The sequence below is a fragment of the Glandiceps talaboti genome, chromosome 5, assembly GCF_964340395.1.
Source record: "Glandiceps talaboti chromosome 5, keGlaTala1.1, whole genome shotgun sequence".
In the NCBI taxonomy this organism is placed as follows: Eukaryota; Metazoa; Hemichordata; class Enteropneusta; family Spengelidae; genus Glandiceps; species Glandiceps talaboti.
In genome coordinates, this window is record NC_135553.1 from 18,793,313 (window position 1) to 18,813,088 (window position 19,776).

Genomic DNA, 19,776 nt, shown 5'->3' on the forward strand with positions numbered 1-19,776 from the left:
TATTAGGTTGAGCATTTATATATGCGACAGGTATCAGCCGGCATACAAGAACCATTCTTCAAAAAAATATGCATGTCACCATGGCAACGGCCATCTTTTGAGCCAAAATCACATTTCATCTTCCTGTATAGTCCAGCAATGGAAACCAGGAGAGTCACGTAATGTTTGCAGGACAGCATTAAGCTGAGAATAATGTAAGGTTTCCATCTTTGTTAGAGTCTAACAAAAAAGGAAATATATGATGACAGACCTGGAGACTGACTGGTAGAAAGAAAGTTACCACACTTTTGCTAACATGATGTAGGAGGACTCGGGCGAACATTGATCAATACTAAATACTATGTTTCGGTGTCGGTTTTTGTACTTAAGATTTACTTTGTTTACATCGAATGTATACATATTTTTGTTGGTAATAAATGTTAATCTGTACACATAAATCATTACTACCCCTCAAAATGTGTTACCATGACAACTACCGAGGATTTAGCAAAGTCTAACATCCTTGTTCCTTGGGTGCCGTATGACAAACCAGACAATTGTCTATAGTTTGATTTGCAACAACAAGCAGAAAACATACTTGTTGTCACATATAAAACTCTTTGCTTAAGTCTAGGGAATGGTGAAATGCATAATAATAGACTTTAGAATGAAAGAACAGCTAAATGACTTTTGAGGTGTAATTTTAGAGTGTTGTAAAACTTAAACCAGATATAGGTTATCTTTGTTAGAGGATCATTAAGACACTATTGTCATTAAATTATAAAATACTGTGTATAAACAAGTATATATCATTATTAGCACAACAACAAAAGCATGTTACCATGACTACTGCCAATAACATAGCAAAGTCCCATGTTGTTGTTCCTATGAAATGAGACAAATTGCATATATATATTTTCCATGACATGATTTCCATGAACGGTAAAGATGTATAACTGTTATATTTCCATTGATCATCACCCATTTTGTTTTTTCATTTTTGAGCTCACATATCAATTTGTTTCTTGTCATAACAAATTGACTTAAAACCCAATTCACTCAACAAATAGGCATCTTTTGAATACCGTGTGGTTATTTTAGATATTACTTTGTCATAGTAAATGCTCGAGTAAACACGTTTTTTAGTTTAATCACTTAATATCATTAATATAATTGATTGTTTGACTGACTGACTGATTGATTGATTGATTGATTGTTGTTGTTGTTGTTGTTGTTGTTGTTGTTGTTGTTGTTGTGAGGTGAGGTTATGTTTACGTGTCTCTATTTCTGTGTTATATGCCATAATCTATTGGCCTCACTAATTATGCAACATGAACTGGCCTTTAGAGTCGTGTGCATTGGGATGGGACCCCTTCCATCGTTCATTTTGCCATCAGACTGTGTTTCTGACATTTTTGTCGTAGGCAATTTAACATTACTCACCATGCTATAATTCTCTAACCGCCGCGCACCCCCCCCCCCCCCACCAGCTTCTCCCAGCTTTCACGTTGAGAATTTACGCAATGACGTCATGACAGGTAAGGGGCTTCTTCGGTTGAAAGAAGAAAAGTACGGTTAGTCCATTAAACATATTGCTTTCCTACAAAATATTATTTATCCATTATCGTAATGTGATAATTAAATATGGACCTCATGGGAACTATTAAACCATAGTGTTTTTGTCAATGTACAGAATGTTGCTTTCAGAAATGATTAATTGCCATTTTCTTTATGTTGTTAGTGAAATTGCAATTATCTAATTAATGATTGCATTCCAACCAGTTGGCAAATACATAGCAAATAGAGAGAGAAAGAGAGAGAGAGAGAGAGAGAGAGAGAGAGAGAGAGAGAGAGAGAGAGAGAGAGAGAGAGAGAGAGAGAGAGAGAGAGAGAGAGATAATACATAAAATTTTGGAAAATCACTGACATAGTGATGTTCTTTAACATATGTTGTGTAAATTCCATTGTAATAGAAGTATACTTAAGATGAGAATTAAACATCCAGAATCAGACGAGCTCTCGGGTAGGTGATTCTGGCAAGCCGAAATCTCTTCTCAGTCGTGACTAATTCCCGACTTGGACCTGAACGATCCCGTACGAGAGAATGAGAGTGTGAGTGCTGGAGTGCAACGTTAGATCCATCCATACTTATACCGATCAACTCTATTAAGACACGCACCAATTGCAATTCCTCTTGTTGATAATGATTTGCAATTACTCTCTTGTTGATGCTTGTCAGTATTTATTTATTTATTTATTTATTTATTTATTTATTTATTTATTTATTTATTTATTTATTTATTTATTGTTTATTTGTTTGTTTGTTTGTTTGTTATTTTATGGCGGTAATTTTGATATCGTTCATAGGAATTCGTGGTTACGATCGCTTGACGACCGTGAGTTCGCTCGCCATCACTGGACATTCTGTAGTGTTTTTTTGACAATTTCCCTGTGACACGAAACGTACAGTTCAAACCCTTGTTACAACGTACACAAAGGATGATATTTTGTACGTTTGATAATAAATTTGGCATTCGAAATGCTGCATGGTTATAGATGGATTTCTAGTTGAATGTCTGTTAGGCCCGGCTGTTAGGTTTGTTTACATGGGGGAATTGCAGTAATCACGTGATACAACAAGCAAAAATACTGCTGTTAGTGAAAAATACGCCTCCATATCTGCAGGGCTCTCGACCAATCAGAATGCGAGTTTGGTGATACGTGACGTATAATATGTCATATGGTTTACGTTCTTCTTGACTTTTGTATCGCTCTTAATGACTTACAATCAAAATACAGACAACGTCGAGGTCGACGTACCCTTTAATCATTCTAATTATTCTTGCAACATAGAACATATTACTTATAATTTATTCATCACATTTTGTGAAATTCATACGGCGCTTAAAATTACCATGGCCCACAAATGGCACCACAAACTATATAGCTGTGAATAAAACGTTTACCTTAATTCTTTATAGGAAACTTATTTTCCAAGAATAAACTTTTAATTCTTTAAAAGAAACTTTATTTTTCAAGAATAAACTTTAAAGGAAACCTTATTTTTCGAGAGTTAACTTTTTATTCTTTTTACAAAACTTTTATTTTCCAAGAATAAACTTTTAATACTTTAAAGGAAAGTTTATTTGAAAACTTTTATTGTTAAAAGTTTAATTCAAAGTATTTGTCATGTCAAGCGAGAGTTTGTATGCAAAATAGTAATTACACCCTCACAGAAAAAGATTTGTCAGTGAAACTAAATTGCGCCCTCAAAAGGCAGCTTAGACGATGCCGATTTGTTTTGCTTAATTGATAAATGCACGTCTGTCGTCACACTGGTATATCCCATACACCATCTATTCATTATCATTATATAGGCGTGAAAGAAAGTAACACCTTCAGATCGATCTTGGCATTTTATGGCCAACTAATTTTTTGCATCTGCCGTCTCGTGAAATGCATAAACCAAGTTAAACTTCAGACCACTATGCTTTCTAAAGTAAATTAGATCATAACAATTCGCAGAAGCACACTCGGCTTGATCAGTGTCCTCAAATTCTAATTTTCTTTAATTTTAATTTTTCTGTTTTTTACACCACAAGCTTTACAAACATATGAAAATAATGTTTTCAACACAAGAACGACCACAATAAACATCATGATGATAAATGCGAAAACATCAATAAGATAATACTGCACAAAGGTTAGACGATGTGCTTGTGAGCGAAGATGAGCAGCGCCATCATGTTTAATTACGTGTTCTACCCAAAATGCTGCCTTCTCTGTAGGTCTCATTGGCTGATCTCTCAAGATATCGGATAATCGCTGGGCGTTCATCCTGTAGCTAAAATAAAAAAAAAATAAACGAGGTATTTCATGAATTATACCATACTCAAGCCAAGTTTTTGCCTTTGAACAGAAAATATGGATTATATACCCTGGTCGTTCTACAACTCCACGTCACTAGTATTGTGGTGCTCGAAATATGAGTCAAAACGTTCCAAATCACCTTTACTGTTAGCGACTCATAGTGACAAGACCATCTTAGGTCACTCGTATTTTCCATGGCTGAACGAAGAAAAACGTTTATAAATAATATCTAATTTTACCATTGGAATAATATTATTTAGATTAGCGGGTCGGAGTCGTACACTCATAGTTCTTGGTTTTAGCTTTTCTGTCATAATGTCATTCCGACTACTAGCACAAGTTAAATCCTCACCCGGTATTCATATACATAAATTTAGACACTGTGACATACTTTTGGGGGTATTAACCATTTGGCAGTCTCAATTAATAAACTTCTTCCTAGATCCTGCATACTCAACCAATTCTATGACGCAAACGTGACGCATGTAGCACTGATGCTGATTTGCTGTTATAAATTTGTGTGCATATTAAAAATGTATACTAACTTTAGATGAAAGTGGACTCTCGGTAGACTGTACCACTGTGACAGTACTCGAAAGAAAATATATTCTATATTACAAGGAGTGGTAGTAAGATATTGTCAGAAGTAGGGCATATCAATTATAAATACGGCAAACTCTTTGCTAGTGACAACGATAGCGGAATGCTTATTTCAAACTGAGATCAAATGTAGGCAGATGTACATCGCACAGGGACAATCAAAATGTTCATGAATGTTGAATATATATGTTCTAGTCAGCCTTACTTATTGTTGTCAATCACTTCTCTTACAGAAGTTATCAACTCGTCTTCTGTCAGTGTGGCAACACTGAGTTGAAGTCCCATTCCCTTCGCCTCGACGCGTGCCATGATATCAAACTGGTCACCGAACAACGGTATACCAACCACAGGTACACCATGATACATGGCTTCGTATATCCCATTAAGGCCACCATGGTTTATGAAGAGTTTCGTCTTTGGGTGTCCTATATGTATGATGCAAAAAAACGAGAACGTCGCAGAGAGCATTGAAAATCGTTAATTATGCAATTGACTCATTAAAAGTATAAATCATGTCGACAAACTTCATATGACGTGTGTGCATTGATATAGGTTATTATATGTACCAAATTATATGACATTTGAAGCTTGCATTCTTAAATGGAAAATCATTAATTATGCAAATTACGCTTTAAAACTAAAAACTATGCCAACAGCCTTTATAGGATAAGTATGCTTTGTTATGTTGATGTATATGCCAAATTATATTGAATTTGATGTGTGCATTCTATCTTAGAATATAGTTTAATTACTTAAAATCATTAGTTATGGAAATTACTCATTGAAAGAAAAAGCCATGTCGACAAATTTAATAGGACATGTGCTCATTGCCATGGTTAATATATACACAAATCTATATGACATTTGAAGCTTGGATTCGAAAAATGTACTCTAATTACCAAAAATCATTAATTATGCAAATTACTCATTAAAACCAAATAATATGCCAACAGGCTTTATAAGAAATGTGTACGTATTATGATTGCTGTATGTACGGAATTTGAAGTGTGTATTCTTAAGATAAAGCTTAGTTACTGCAAATCATTAATTATGCAAAATGTTTATTAAACTATAAGCTATACATCAACAAACTTTGCACAACATATGTGCTTTGTTATAGTTAACGTATGTACTAAATTATATTGAATTTAAAGTGTGCATTCTTAAGATATAGCCTGACTACTAAAAACAATCACTTATGCAAATGACTAATTAATGTTCATTGAATGTTTACCGAAAGCTAGTCAGTTTTGTCATTACCATATGAAAGATGTGTAGCAAGTTCCATTAGAATCGATGCAGTAGTTATAGACAGACAGACAGACAGACAGACAGACGTACTAAGTATAACATAACACCACCCCAACCCACCTTACGGGAGGTAAAAATCTGTATGGCCTTTGGGTGGAGGGCTACGAAAATTCTTAGGTTCATTACGTTGGGGCCATGAAATGTTATGAGAGCGCGAATGTAATTAAGGTAAGATCAATAAAAGTCAGATAGGAACTAGATCGAGGCAAGAACTAGTTTGAAGAACTGGATGCCGATCTGGAAAGTGGTGCTCGAGTAATCTCTTAACACAATGAGATAGTGTGTCTTGAGTGCATTGCTGTACTTAAACATGTACGTACGTACCTACACTTGTTATATTTCTGGTAAGAAAAAACTGTGAAGCGAAAATTCTTCTCTTCACCTACCCAATAAGTCATTTTGTGGCAGCCATTTTAATATCTTGGTGTTTACACCGAGGTGTTCTGGAGGATCTCCTTCATATCTCCATATCACCTTCTGTGGTAGCTTGGCTAACGCCCTAGCAAACATTTCCGCTTGCTGCGGTTCCATGGCTTTCACATATGTACCCAACGAGAAAACAACAATGCCGTGTCGTCCCGAACTCTGAACAAATTCTTCCAGTTCCTGTGACGAAATGAGAGAGAATTAATCTGCTACAGTCAGTCATCAGTTACCGTTCACCGGCTTTATTTGATACAACCACGCAGAAAACATTTAGGAAATTTAACTGCACAGCAAGATTCTTGCCAGTTTAGTAAATAAATTAACCAAAGTGCCACCATGCAAACGTCATGGCAACAGTGCACCCGCGTGTCTGCGATAGTACATGTAGTTGCAAAATGTAGCAAGAAACTGCGAACTTGCTGTCTTAGTATAGAATATGCAGTTTAAATTTGTTACTGTTTTCAGAGGGCCTAGGGGGTTGTATCAGATAGCTGGTGAATGGTAACTTGAAACGTGCTGTATGTGTCACACCCAATTATACGAGTTGAAGAGTAAAAACAAAATAATTGTGGGTAATAATTTGTGTAAAAACGAATATATAAGAAGGAAGCCAACGACAGCATCGGCTATTTCGACAGCATTTTACACCCAGCTCGATTTGATACAAAACAGCAAAAAAAAAAAGACGGATAGATTGAATAAAACTCCAAAGAAAGTAAAAATGTATTGATGGTGGGTTGTACACTTTCAGTATAACTTTCTCATTACACAAAGTTTACCTTGTTAAGTGGCGAACCTTCTTTCGTTGTAAGTCCTCCAACCAAGACAACATTTGGCATCAGTGGACGTGGGAATTCCAATGAGAAATCTGCATTAAAGATCCATAGCTCGGCATTGGCAATCGAATCCTTCAAGTGTACATCTGGGTTAATTCCATATCTGACCTTGAACTCATTATAATAATCTAACGTCATCAATGACAAAAAAAGTTGTACCATCAGGTACATCGCAGAATTTTTCAGTCTCTCTGTGAAAGTCATTTTGTCAGTTAGTCCAGACATCATTTCTGGCACATATGCCGGATTATTTGGTACGTTGTATAGACGTGCCATGACAGGTGCTATGGTGCTGGCGGTGAGGGCGATATACTTGACCGATAATACTTCCGCGATAATGGCTGGACAGATATATATCATATCACCGATCATTACATCGAATTTCTTCTCTCGTAATATATCTACGAGTACGTTGTCTCTGACAACAGATTCGCATTCTTCGACCTGAAATGTCAGAGCTTCTGAGCTACTGACGTTCGGGTTCATGATCTCTCCTCTGAGGCCAGCAGCTGCAACTTGGTATAACCAGTATTCGAAAGCGTCTAGAGTATGCATACTCAGATAGACTTCAACATCAAACATTTCTCTATGTTTGGCCGGAACTCTGTGTTCGTACATGTTGCTGATCAGTATTGTAACGTTGTGTCCACGACGGTGTAGCTCTTCCCCGATTGCACTAATAGTCGTGTAATGGCTACCCTCTCCTGGGCCAGGTAGTAGTAGTATCCGCGAGGCTTTACCTTCCTGGAGCGATGCTGCCATCACTGCCAACACAGTTATAAACACAACTTGGATAGAAGTGGTCCCGGTATCCATGATTCAAATGCTACAATCAATCCTTTCAAACCTCCAATACCCAAAATATATACAGTTCACTGAAACACGTACGTGCAGTGTGACTCACATTACAATTTACCTGACCTCATGGTGACCTATGCGTTATATCTATGCCATTGTTCCGTTACTAGGCCAGTTTAAAATATGGAGCACTTTGTACTTTGTCCGCGTTGGCACCAAGTCGACCCATATTAAAAATATTATCTCGTCAAAACTGGATTTACCAATTTTAAAAATGGGCTTACCAATCCTGCGTTGTAGTTCCCTCCCGGGAGTTCCCTTTATATGGCCTACTTTCTTTATGTGTATACCTACCTGATGTCTCAATATTAAATGGTATTTGTTCTAATGTCCCACAACCTTGACGAGCTATCTAATCGGCCTACACATTTTAACAACTGTATGGTTATGGAAATGATTTTCCTATGCACTACATCATCATTATATCTTACACCAAATGAAATATCCATATTATTAGATTTGTTCAAGTCTGTCTGTCTGTCTGTCTGTCTGTCTGTCTGTCTGTCTGTCTGTCTGTCTGTCTGTCTGTCTGTCTGTCTGTCTGTCTGTCTGTCTGTCTGTCTGTCTGTCTGTCTGTCTGTCTGTCTGTTTGTTTGTTTGTTTGTTTTCAGAATGTAGGTAAAATTGTATTCTCAATTGTTAATTCTCATGACGGGAGAGGTAACCATTGTAAATTGCGAACTGGGTTGAGTGATACCTGCTGCACAGGTTTTGTTATGATTCATACAAAAAACATTACACCAAATGTACAAGAGCCTTCATGTCAAGATTACTTGATCAACGCTTCTATTTTGAAGTTAAAATAGGTCACAGTTTTAATCTAAATTTTCTCTCTTTACTAAAGTAACCCCGTGCCTTTGTCTCACTCACCCATTAATTCGTTCATTCAATCATTCAATATCCATTCATTCTTTAGTTCGTTTATTTGTGTGTTTGTTTGTTTGTTTGTTCGTTCGCCTATTTGTTTGTTTGTTTATTTATTCGTTCGTTTGTTTTTGTTCGTTCGTTCATTCATTCATTCATTCATTCATTCATTCATTCATTCATTCATTCATTCATTCATTCATTCATTCATTCATTCATTCATTCATTCATTCATTCATTCATGCACTTACTTATGCATAACACGTCACACACTCATCCAGTCATCCTACTCTACCACTCATCCACTTACAATGATCTACAATGCTTTTATCTAGTCACTCAATTACAGGCTGAACTAGAGACATCAACAAGTTTAAGTAAAAATAGAACCAGAAGAATTAACACAGCACATTATTGTATAGAAAGTATATTTCTTTATTTTAACTGAAGGAAAAAAAGTATTATTAGATGCACCATGATTTATTTTATATGTAGCTACTAAATCTAAAAACAAAGTGACTTAGAATAAATATACAATATATTATAATATAGTCATCAATTTGTTAACTGGACACTCACAAGTGTTTAGCATTTAGGTGCAGAATCTTCTCAATATAATTTCATATCTTCGTCAAATGTTCAAATAACTTGCCACAATTAGAGTTTTGAAACAATAGAACCACTGACGTTAAAATATGATAAATGTCAAATTAACCAGAACGTACTTGTTAAATCCCATATACGTTTATGAATTAATTCGTTATTAGTGTACAATATAACTTTGTTGGCTGACGTTGACTTCAAGTTGGGATCACAGAGCACCAAATGAATTAACGTGGTGTAAAATGGGGAGCAGGAAAACAGATTCCGGTGAATATTAGTCCAGTATATCTTCTTATACAATCATAGCAATCTATCCACCAATTATAGATTCTTAGAAAGAAATTTGGAACAAGAAAGATGCAAAATTGATCCCCATGTTTCAAAAAGTATATTGCAGTTTGATGTCTATGCTCTGGCCAGTCTATTTCCGTCGTGTCTCAGACAAAAATGAGTGATCCATTGAAAAAACTTCAAATTTCGTTACATACTCTATACCGTATACATGTACATTTGTACTCTATTTAATAGTGGTACGTTCAGTATGACACCTATCATATCCCCAAATGGTTCTCAAGTACCCCCCCCCTCCCACCCTAAACCCCCCCCCCCCCCACCATCAAGTTTTTTTGTGTGAAAGCAGCCTTATCATTAGTCTTGCTGCTAGACGTTCGGGCTTTCTTTCGATGCTATAACTATAAGCGAACGAAGTTCGCATGTGAGGGCCTGCCCGAACACTCGGATGTTCCATCCTCGATAGCGTTGTTCGGCTGTGTGTCGTATTTTATCGGAAGAACATCCGAGGGCTAGCTGATAGACTACCTTATCATGTAAATATCAGACTTTCCACCAGGTCACGTCAAGTTCATACCTTGTCATTATTTGCATCCTCTGTGATATACATTTCAACTCGGCGGTCAAGTTTACTGGCTAATTCAAACAAAGTAGGTAACAAACTAAGTACTGGTCTTAAAGCCAACAAGTCCGGTGTTGGAGTATATTCCTTGGCAGTCTGGTGTATGGTAATCTGAGAAATATCACACTGTGGATCCAGTAATTTCTCCCACTCATCAAGGTGACCTTTGACCTTAGCACGACATTTATTTTGTACATCGGTTTCTACCTCGGGGCGAATATTTTGTATATTGCTAAGCAGGTGTTCCTGGGCGTTTTCATGGAGTTCTTTCATTGTACTTATACAGTTCATGTACGCACCGATAGCCCGTTTCATATTGGTGGTCTTCGAAGTACATATTTCGTAGTACTTCTCCACAATGAAGACCGACGCTACTTTCTGCACTGATGGTGGTTTGATTCGTTTCAACGCCGACACAAAGTTAGTCATGTTCAATTCAAATTTGTTATATTCTTCGATGGCTTCACGGTATTGGACCTTGTATTTGTCATGCTGTTTCTTTATTTGTTCCATTACCTCTTTTTTGGGACCTGTGAAAATATAAGTGAGAGAATAAGGAGAAAAGATCCTGAAAGTGGCATATGCTGAGTGTATAGGCGCCTTACTGAAGTGAAAATACTTACATAAAACCCCATCCTATAACATTACCATTTGTCTTCTGGCATTGTTAGAACAGCTGATTGCATAGTAGGAATTTGCTGAACATTTTTTGATACGTATGATAAATTACGTCATCGAATCGTTTATGAGTTTAATCTAAATACCAGATTTGAGTTCAGTCAATTGCAAGTGGTGGTTAAGTAGATGCTTCAGTAAGTATAATACTGTGAGTATCTTTTAAATATGCAGCAATAGTTACACCAAATGCGGATAAATTCAGCTTGTGCCCCTTTAATGTGAAGCTTATTGATGTCTCGGGTAATTTCCACATCCTAATACTAATGGTTTGGGGTTTGGATTAGTATAATGCACCGTAAAACACTATGAAACACGGGAGAAGAAACAAAACGTCATCTGACTCGACAACCTTCTTCTCACATTCTGTCGCAATAAATATCTTAAACATGACGAAAGCAGTCAAAATCAATATCTATACTACGCATTCATCACACAAAAGTGTATGATCAAAAGTAACATGGTAGACAACAGTGATAGACTAACTGACTGTGAGTCCTGTAGAATCTACCTATTGTTTGCCTTATTGTATAAACAGCAGTCTTGCAATGACTCTCTTTCTAAACTTTCTTGTAACATACTAAAACGTTAGCATCTGGCCGCATACTCAAAGGACATTCATTAGTAATCTCACAAGAGGAAATATGTTACAATGCAATGTAAACACCAAACAAGACTAACTAGAAGTCAGTTTATAAGACCACAGACAAGTAAGAAACCAGTGACTTGTATGTCCGATCATGAGAAAAACATTATACTAGTAAGTTCTAAAACGCACTTTCCAATTGACCAGGTATATACAGCTAGCATTGAAGTCACGTTCTACACACAGGTAACAAATCATTACTCTGCATACCAGCGTCTCGATATCAGTCCCACTTACTATGTGTCTTATTTCTAACACATTCCACAATTTCGTAGGAAGCATAGTTAACTTACGATAGCTGTAAAGCGACGAAGCTTGTAAGAACGAACTGATCTGTTTGAAGGTGTTCTCTTTCAGTGGATTTGAATTATTTTTACATACTCCTCTTAGAATTAAAGATTCACGATTATCGAACGCAATTATGATTATTTTAAGAGACGTGTGTACACCATCAAATAATTTATGACTCCGTTAATAGACTAGACTAAAGCAGTTTAAAAATTCAAAGCAAATAATTATTAGCTAGTTAATTTATGCCATAAAATAAGGACACCAAGGCTGTTGCCATGGTGATGTCGATCAGCGAATAACACTGTGTTATGAAGTGAACAATATATACATGGTTAATACAATACATAACTGACATTTACAATGATCTACAAAACTGACTGTTCGTGTACTCTTCAACAATTAAGTATCAAACAGTGCTGTATCGTAAATGTCAAAATATTTATTTATTTTATGAGTTCATTCTTCCACGATAACCTTGCCGTCGAACCAAGCTCATTAGGTTTTGTTTTTTTAAATTTCAGTACACTACACCAGGGAGGGTTAAACTACAAACAGTGAATATACAAAAAATGTTTTATTTATTTCCTTATTCAGCATTTTTACCGAAATTTAAAAGTTTTTAGCACCTTTTTTTGTTATGTACCTAATTCACTCAGTAATGATCTCAGATCAAGTATTCTTTTTATTTATCATTATTATTATTTCATTTAATTCATGAAACAATGCTCCACGTGAGAAGCTGAACCATCCGAGTCGAATCACAGCTTTTTTTCGTATAAAGTTCAATCGTACATGAGATCGGAGTCTTGTTCATTTAAGCCGTCATTTTCCCTGAGCTCTGGTGTCAGTTTCAAGAACAACAAAGTTCGGTGAACTTAACCAAGTGCATCATCAATATTATACAGAGAAATCAGCAGCGAATTCGTACAAAACTTAACATCTATTCGTTTTACTGGTATAACATAAATGATCAATGCCATGCCACACAGTGGCGTTCGAAGCGTTCTGGATATGAGCGTCGTCGTAAACCACAGCCTCTTTTACGGCACCGTCCATCGTCGTAAACTACAGCCTCTTTTACGGCACCAGCTCTGGTTTGCGAGAATGGGTATGAGACGCGTCACATTTTTTTACTGTAAATAATGCAGTAGAGTGTATGTGTAGTCTTACCGGCATACGACATCGGTATGTTCAGACCAGCGGCAGCAGCGGCTAATAATTCTTCTCGGCATACGTGGAATTCATCTTCGTCCATTGATATCTGTATAGCTATGTCCCTGGCGTTAATGTCCTTCAATAACGATTCCGTAACCAATGTCTTCTGCATCAACTTGAGAAGACGATCCCCATCGCCATATCTATCCCATAATGCATCAACGCCGTTTAGAGTTCGACAATTAACAATGAATGTCACACTGCCGTCTTTCAATTTCTTAACGTCGTCAACAGACAAGCTGGGATGGATAGCTGAAACGAAGGAAGCTTGTTAATTCCATCACAAACATGTAATATTTAGCGGATCTATACTTGAAACAAGGACAATAAATTAGTAATTACACCCTAATTTTAAAATCAATATCATTATAAATACATGTAAATAAACCTTTAGAATCGTTATAAGTAACCGACAAGAGAAAGGAACACACACAAAAATAATGACATATAAATAAAAAACTGATGAATTATATGAAATAAACTAGGAAAACTAGGTTGAAGTCTTGAAGTCGTCGATGGAGTTGATTTATTGATAAATTTACAACCTCGCCCCAGCTTCTTGTCAAATCTTATCGTTACTTGTTAGTATCACGCACGTTTGAATTCTTCGCATAGTATAGTTTCCCTATGGTTTTAAATTTGCCTCATATTACGACAATCACTAGATTTTCTTCAGCAAATGTGTGATCAATTGGACCCTTAGTACGATAGCGACAGAGGATTTCTCAAGGCATCCTTTGTACAGCCGTTATAGCCACCCATTATAGTATGATTCACTTGTAATAGCATTTCATGATTTGCATATGGAATTGGTCGAATAACACCATACTGTTTATTATAAATTACAATTCGTCTTTTCGTATTGGAAACCAACCACCGAATAAAAAACTGGCACAACTTAGTGATTAACAGGGTGGTGGCTGATCATTGACCTATTGAGACAAGGTACCCAACTCTTTCAGCATGACTTTCGTCTAAAACTGTGAAATATTAATTCGATTTTTTTTTAAATTATTAGTTGACTGATACCTTCAATTGCGTATCTCGTCGGTGCTGAAAGTTGTTTGTCTTGTAACACCTTATCCAGAAACGAAACCACGATTTCATCCTCGGAATTTCGTGGGATGGGTGATAATTCTACCTTCTCAACCGTGACGTGAACTCGCATCTCGCCTGAAATAGACAAATGCAGGGCAAATTAGCGCGCATACAGATAGTCATATTTGCCACTGAAATACACCATTTTATAATAATTACAGAATTGTGAGTGTTAGAAGCTTACATGGAGGTAAAAAGTCAAGCGTTTCTCAACAAGATATATAAAACTTAGACCCGGAGTCAGGGCCTAGGTATCAACATAAATATCAAACATTATATCGTGACTCATTGTCGAAGTCTAGACACTGTTGCGATGTAGCCATGGCAACGATACATTTAGGCGTAGCATATGAATTATTACAAAAATATTTCTTCCATTTCGTCACTAATTATATATATACTTGACTGTCTCACTGAAACATGGCGACCGCGACGATAAATAGATGTCGCGACCGAATTTCATTGAATTAAAATTATGTCTGCGTATACATCATTAATCTAGTTTTAGAAATGGAAATTGAATTTGTTTACTTCGATAAAACTATAATGGTATTCAAAATCCATCATCTCACTCTATTATATAGACTGCCTGTCAGACTCACGCATTTCTAAAATGAATTGTTTTTCCAAAATTGTTTGTACTGTCGTCAAAAGTTAACTAACGAGTTGATTTCACCCTGAGCAGGATAGTTGTCGAGATGCCTGAGGTCGACATGATTACGGTCGATCTGTTTGATGTTTAATAACGATGGGATTAAAAAAAATAAAGTATTAGACGCCTTGCTTAGGGCTATTATTAAATTTCCGTTGTAACATGGATTTCCCAGCTACAATTCCCTTGGAACGTTACAGACAGTATGAAACCTACACTGGGTGAAATAGGTCAGGTGAGGCAAGCCATACAAACACAAACTCATTATCCGTACAGTGTTCATATCCACACACTTGCGCACAAAACAACTCTTTATTCTGTAACATACAAACCGGCATTTCGTTTGATGGTTGTATTTGGCGCTTCCAGCAAATACTATAGCATTTATTTGTGTATAAAGTGTACTAATAACACAGTAGTCATGACTACCAAATAGACCCAGTACTCGTCTGTTTTCGCATTCAAGACAACCTTGTATCTGTGGAGAAGATAGGTATGTTCTTTCTTGCCATTACCTTTCACAATCTTGACAAAATAAAACATACTCGCCAAGCATATCCTTGTGCAATAGGTAACATCGTGAAATGAATAACTTTGTAATAGTGTACATGAGCGATGTATATTTCGGTATAGATGCAATTGGACATGCTATACGAACATTGAATTCAAATTGTATTCAGCGACGACATATATCCATTCAATGTTCACAGAATATACTGAGGGCAAACGAGGCATGTTCTCATTAATTATTTCATCCAAAATAAAATTGCTTACCAAGAGATCGTTTCACCAGATCTTCATCAAAGTGTACCTTCTTTGTGTCGCCTTCATCTGTTGTGAAAACGACGAATACGACGTTACAAAAGAAACTAATCAAGGAGAATTGTTTAGTGTACACACGTTCGTTACCACAAGGTGTGTTCCCCACGGGTATGCAGCTACAGTAAGCCAATCTGCATATTACCATATCGTATTTTAGGACGTGTTTATTTTCCATTACAGGTAGAGTCCAAATCGCATCTTAGTCGCATGTGTATTTGGATATATTGAACAACTACAAATACACATGAATCTCACTAACTTGTAAATAGCAATGCGTTTTTTAAATGAAAAACATGACTTAATTTGAAAGACATAGAGGTGTACAGAAAAATAATCCCCATTATGTTTAGGTAATGTAAATCACACCGTCTTCTATGTCGGATCATGATCGTGTATTGTTGATACAGCGTAGCCACGGAAATATGACGACGAATTAACATGATTAATTGGCAACGCAAATAGGTTCCAGTGTACTTATACCTACTTGACTCTTAATAGAGTAACTATGTACTTCTCGATTAACCGTTTCTCATTATGTAAACACTGCAAAGTAAATACACAACATGCAACCTTGAATTTACCTTGATCTTCAGCGTGATTTGCCTGAGTCTCTTGCTTTTTCCGGCGTTTCGTACGTTTTTTACCACCGACAGTCTGTTTTAATGAGCGAACTCCAGCGGTTGTGCCAGGTTGTCGTGACGGGTTCAATGTCGACCGAGTCCGCGTAGCTGACGAAGACCGGATCGGACTTTGTTTTCTCCTCGCACCTAAAAAGGAATGCGAAAATATTTTATGTCTCCTGTGTTTTGAAATGCAAGCGTGACAAATTAATTCGATGTAGACCTAATTAAAGCAAAGGTAACACTTCATCTAGTTTGGTTGTAAATAGCATATTTGATGTCCTAAATGTTTGCTCCACTGTGGTATACAGTATACTGCATGGCCGCCCTAAAAAATGACCCTTGTAAGCGATCTACATTTGTTTATACTTCGGAATGCCACCACCATGCAACTTAAAACGTTCAACTTACCTGCGAACTTGCCGCGTTTTCTTTTCTTCGTTTGGGACACTTTCGTTCGATTGAGCTTTTTGACGAAGGCTGCAAGATATTGACGGAATTAGAATGAGAATGAGAATGAGTGAGAATGAGGGGTGGCTCCGTATTAATATTAGGTACGGGGCGTTGCGAAATAAATGCAAAACAGTACAGAGCCTATCATAAAACTGTACCCGAGAGCATTATCAGGGAATTGCATTGTTTTTACAAGAATTCAGTTAACGTGCTGTGACTACCTTCTAGGTATATATGTCACCATTCAAGTTCACTTCTTAAATAACGGTGTGTGTGTTTTCTCTCGAATCATGTACAGTTGAGGGGATTACTGTCTGTGGTGTAAGTTTATATGCATATGACCAGTAAGTTTATACCCATTATGTAAAGTTGGAAGAACCCTGAACTGTTACGACCATTCTACCTGATCCATGAACACTTAAAACATGATAAAGCCTTACTGGCCTAATTCTAATGATTGTAACTGAGCTCATATATACATTCAATTGCATGGTCTGGCAGAGTACAGACTTTTATTGTGAATAGCTGCCACTGGTAAGATACCCAATTCAAAAACCCCAAAAACATTTACACTTTTTGTCTTGATTTCAATGCCTAGCATCTATTAAACTTTCGACTTGAAAGAATTTAGGGAAAAACGATAACTTGACGTATAAACTTTCATTTCCCCCATATCTCGCCCTGTCTACATTTTTATCAGGGGATAAATTTGAAATTATTTGCTGTCAAGATAAACATTTCAATCGCGTTATTTGGAAATACCAACTGGTTGTACGGTAACCCTGGCACCTTGATATCTATGCAAACACGCAGTGATAATAGGCATATGTAGTCTGGGTAACAAGGTGACAACATACTTGTAGCATAGCAATGACAGTTTGAGCATGGCTTCTAATTCGAGACAGGTGTAAACGACACATTTGGGATAAGATGTGGACTGGACTGTAAGATGCGTCGTGTTGTTCAGCCCTATCACTGGCTTCTTAACCATGAGTGCTGGCTGATAGCTAGCGTGGCACGAATGCCTGTATCTTACAGCCTAGATACGTAAGATGAAGTCGACAGTCTAGTGTTAGCCATTATTGTCATGGTCAATAGCTGGGCATCGTCTAGTCTGAGACGTTCGGGCTTTCTTTCGATGCTATAACAATAAGCGAACGAAGTTCGCATGTGAGGGCTTGCCCGAACATCCATCCTCGATAGCGTTGTTCGGCTGTGTGTCGTATTTTATCGGAAGAACATCCGAGGGCTAGCTGATAGACTAGGCATCGTCGTAAACACAACGGGACTCTTAACGGTACTGACGAGGATGTACATGTTGCAGTGGATTTGGCAGTGTATCAGCGGAAAAACTGTGTTCTCCTGTTTGCAACTCGAGAATGGAGCTGCGATAAATCCAACAGATTGGGACGTTTTATTTTGTTAGCTAAACAATTCCTCACAATTCGCTTCGTATGAGTTGGTTTTCGAAAAGTTTCCCAAATTTGATAATTTGACCTCGGTCTGATATTAAAAAGAGAAATCGTAGCCGCACAGTTGTTTCCATGACTACGAAAGTGCGTATACATGATGTGTAGCAGCTTATTCTCTTCACGAGCGTATATCTTTCGAGAAATCTAGTAATACCAGTTTCATGACAATCAACACCAAAGATCATCGTACTTTTCTCTTTAGGTTTTTTAGAATTGGTCTGTTTAGGAGGTGATTAAATTCATATAACATCTCACAGCGACATTGTGTGCACAACCTGTTCACAGCACTCCCATTAACACGCTTGAATTGTTGCATTGTCAGATCTATTTCACGCCAACTCTATTTGCAGATTAAAAGGTCAATGGAGGTCAGTCGACGACTCACTACCGTTAACAATCTGAACAAAAAAAATCCCTGAACAGTATTCGCAAATAACGGTACACACAGGTTGTGAGTGTCTCTTTTATTATGGTTCTGCACGTGGAACTTTATCAACAGGCTGTACATGCATATTATGGTACTTAGTACACAATGATTACTGTGTATGTTAATTGATTTTTTAAATGTCAATTTTACCTTACGAATTCTATGAATAGAAGTGATTGTTAGGTGTCACTTAGTTTTGTTATATTAACGAATCATTTAATTTACGCACGTTTCTTTCGTGTACCTAACTGTAACAGTTGGTATTAATTTTAAAGTATTTTAATCAACATGGTGACGTATTGACTTGATTTAACTCCACATGCTATGTATGAATCACTCAGTAAATCACGTCTATATGTATTTAGCCAAAAATAATTTTGAGTAAAAATATCTAACTTGTAATTTTTTAATTCTAATTCTCACGAGATCAGTGCGAGATCTTAAAATAATGGGTTGCCCAGATCCCCAGACAATTCCCCTCACACACACACACACACACACCACACACACACACACACACACCACACGCACGCACGCGCACGCACGCACGCACGCACGCACACACGCACACACGCACACACACACACACACACACACACACAATGCCTAATACTGTAATAGATTACCTGCTGCTTTCTTCATTCCACATCGCTGCAATACCTCAATTAGTGTTTTCACTGTGGCGTTGGCGGCGTCCTTTTTCTCCCATTCCAGAAGCCAATATAGAGCCTGTGCTCGGATGTCATCGGGATACTGTTCCTGTATCTTCGGTATGCAATTGGAAGTTTGTAACTCGTGGGCCAACCTCTTCCAATGATTTCCTAGTTTTCGAGATGCAGGGTCCCATATGTGTATCATATCTATCGTGGTGACGGCAAACAAAATGATTAATGGAGTTGAAATATAACTTGTAAATTATCAAATTCATGTGTGATATATGAAATGGCTTATGGATGATTAACGTTCAAGTCCTGGCTCCAGCTTAATAGATTAAAGACAATATATCCGAGGTACGTCGTAAAAAGGAAATCTCCGTGTCGTTCCTCGTTGATTTATCTAAGCCTCAATGGTGTGTTGTGTTGTGTTGTGTTGTGTTGTGTTGTGTTGTGTTGTGTTGTGTTGTGTTGCGCTGCGCTGCGTTGCGT

At 37.1% G+C, this 19,776-nt stretch overlaps 4 protein-coding genes across 4 annotated transcripts; all 4 read right to left on the minus strand.

The window, feature by feature from the left end:
• Nucleotides 1-3,387: 3,387 nt before the first annotated feature.
• LOC144434808 (UDP-glucuronosyltransferase 2A3-like) lies at nucleotides 3,388-4,792 on the minus strand. Its single transcript, XM_078123311.1, has 2 exons — nucleotides 4,655-4,792; nucleotides 3,388-3,823 (listed from the first exon to the last, which is right to left on the minus strand). Exons 1-2 carry the CDS (start codon nucleotides 4,756-4,758, stop codon nucleotides 3,538-3,540), a joined length of 390 nt encoding a protein of 129 aa, XP_077979437.1. The 5' UTR covers nucleotides 4,759-4,792; the 3' UTR covers nucleotides 3,388-3,537.
• A 2,348-nt stretch (nucleotides 4,793-7,140) lies between these two features.
• On the minus strand, nucleotides 7,141-7,838 carry LOC144435447 (UDP-glucuronosyltransferase 1A3-like). The gene is made up of 2 exons (XM_078124043.1): nucleotides 7,246-7,838; nucleotides 7,141-7,150 (listed from the first exon to the last, which is right to left on the minus strand). The coding sequence occupies exons 1-2, from the start codon at nucleotides 7,836-7,838 to the stop codon at nucleotides 7,141-7,143; spliced, it is 603 nt and encodes a 200-aa protein (XP_077980169.1).
• A 2,371-nt stretch (nucleotides 7,839-10,209) lies between these two features.
• On the minus strand, nucleotides 10,210-13,199 carry LOC144435448 (uncharacterized). Its single transcript, XM_078124044.1, has 2 exons — nucleotides 13,043-13,199; nucleotides 10,210-10,790 (listed from the first exon to the last, which is right to left on the minus strand). The coding sequence occupies exons 1-2, from the start codon at nucleotides 13,197-13,199 to the stop codon at nucleotides 10,210-10,212; spliced, it is 738 nt and encodes a 245-aa protein (XP_077980170.1).
• Nucleotides 13,200-15,588: 2,389 nt separating this feature from the next.
• Nucleotides 15,589-19,489, minus strand: LOC144435449 (uncharacterized). The gene is made up of 4 exons (XM_078124045.1): nucleotides 19,258-19,489; nucleotides 16,691-16,759; nucleotides 16,241-16,426; nucleotides 15,589-15,668 (listed from the first exon to the last, which is right to left on the minus strand). The coding sequence occupies exons 1-4, from the start codon at nucleotides 19,487-19,489 to the stop codon at nucleotides 15,589-15,591; spliced, it is 567 nt and encodes a 188-aa protein (XP_077980171.1).
• Between the last annotated feature and the right edge of the window lie 287 nt (nucleotides 19,490-19,776).

Excerpts from the sequence above, each read along its gene's own strand:
- LOC144434808 (XM_078123311.1), bottom strand. The coding sequence starts at position 4,758 with ATGGCACGCGTCGAGGCGAAGGGAATGGGACTTCAACTCAGTGTTGCC. Across the intron at positions 3,824-4,654 it reads GAAGTGATTGACAACAATAA|CTACAGGATGAACGCCCAGC; the intron begins GTAAGGCTGACT and ends TTTTTATTTTAG.
- LOC144435447 (XM_078124043.1), bottom strand. The coding sequence starts at position 7,838 with ATGGATACCGGGACCACTTCTATCCAAGTTGTGTTTATAACTGTGTTG.
- LOC144435448 (XM_078124044.1), bottom strand. The coding sequence starts at position 13,199 with ATGCAGAAGACATTGGTTACGGAATCGTTATTGAAGGACATTAACGCC. Across the intron at positions 10,791-13,042 it reads CATACCGATGTCGTATGCCG|GTCCCAAAAAAGAGGTAATG; the intron begins GTAAGACTACAC and ends ATATTTTCACAG.
- LOC144435449 (XM_078124045.1), bottom strand. The coding sequence starts at position 19,489 with ATGATACACATATGGGACCCTGCATCTCGAAAACTAGGAAATCATTGG. Across the intron at positions 16,760-19,257 it reads TGGAATGAAGAAAGCAGCAG|CCTTCGTCAAAAAGCTCAAT; the intron begins GTAATCTATTAC and ends AATATCTTGCAG. Across the intron at positions 15,669-16,240 it reads AAATCACGCTGAAGATCAAG|ATGAAGGCGACACAAAGAAG; the intron begins GTAAATTCAAGG and ends TTTTCACAACAG.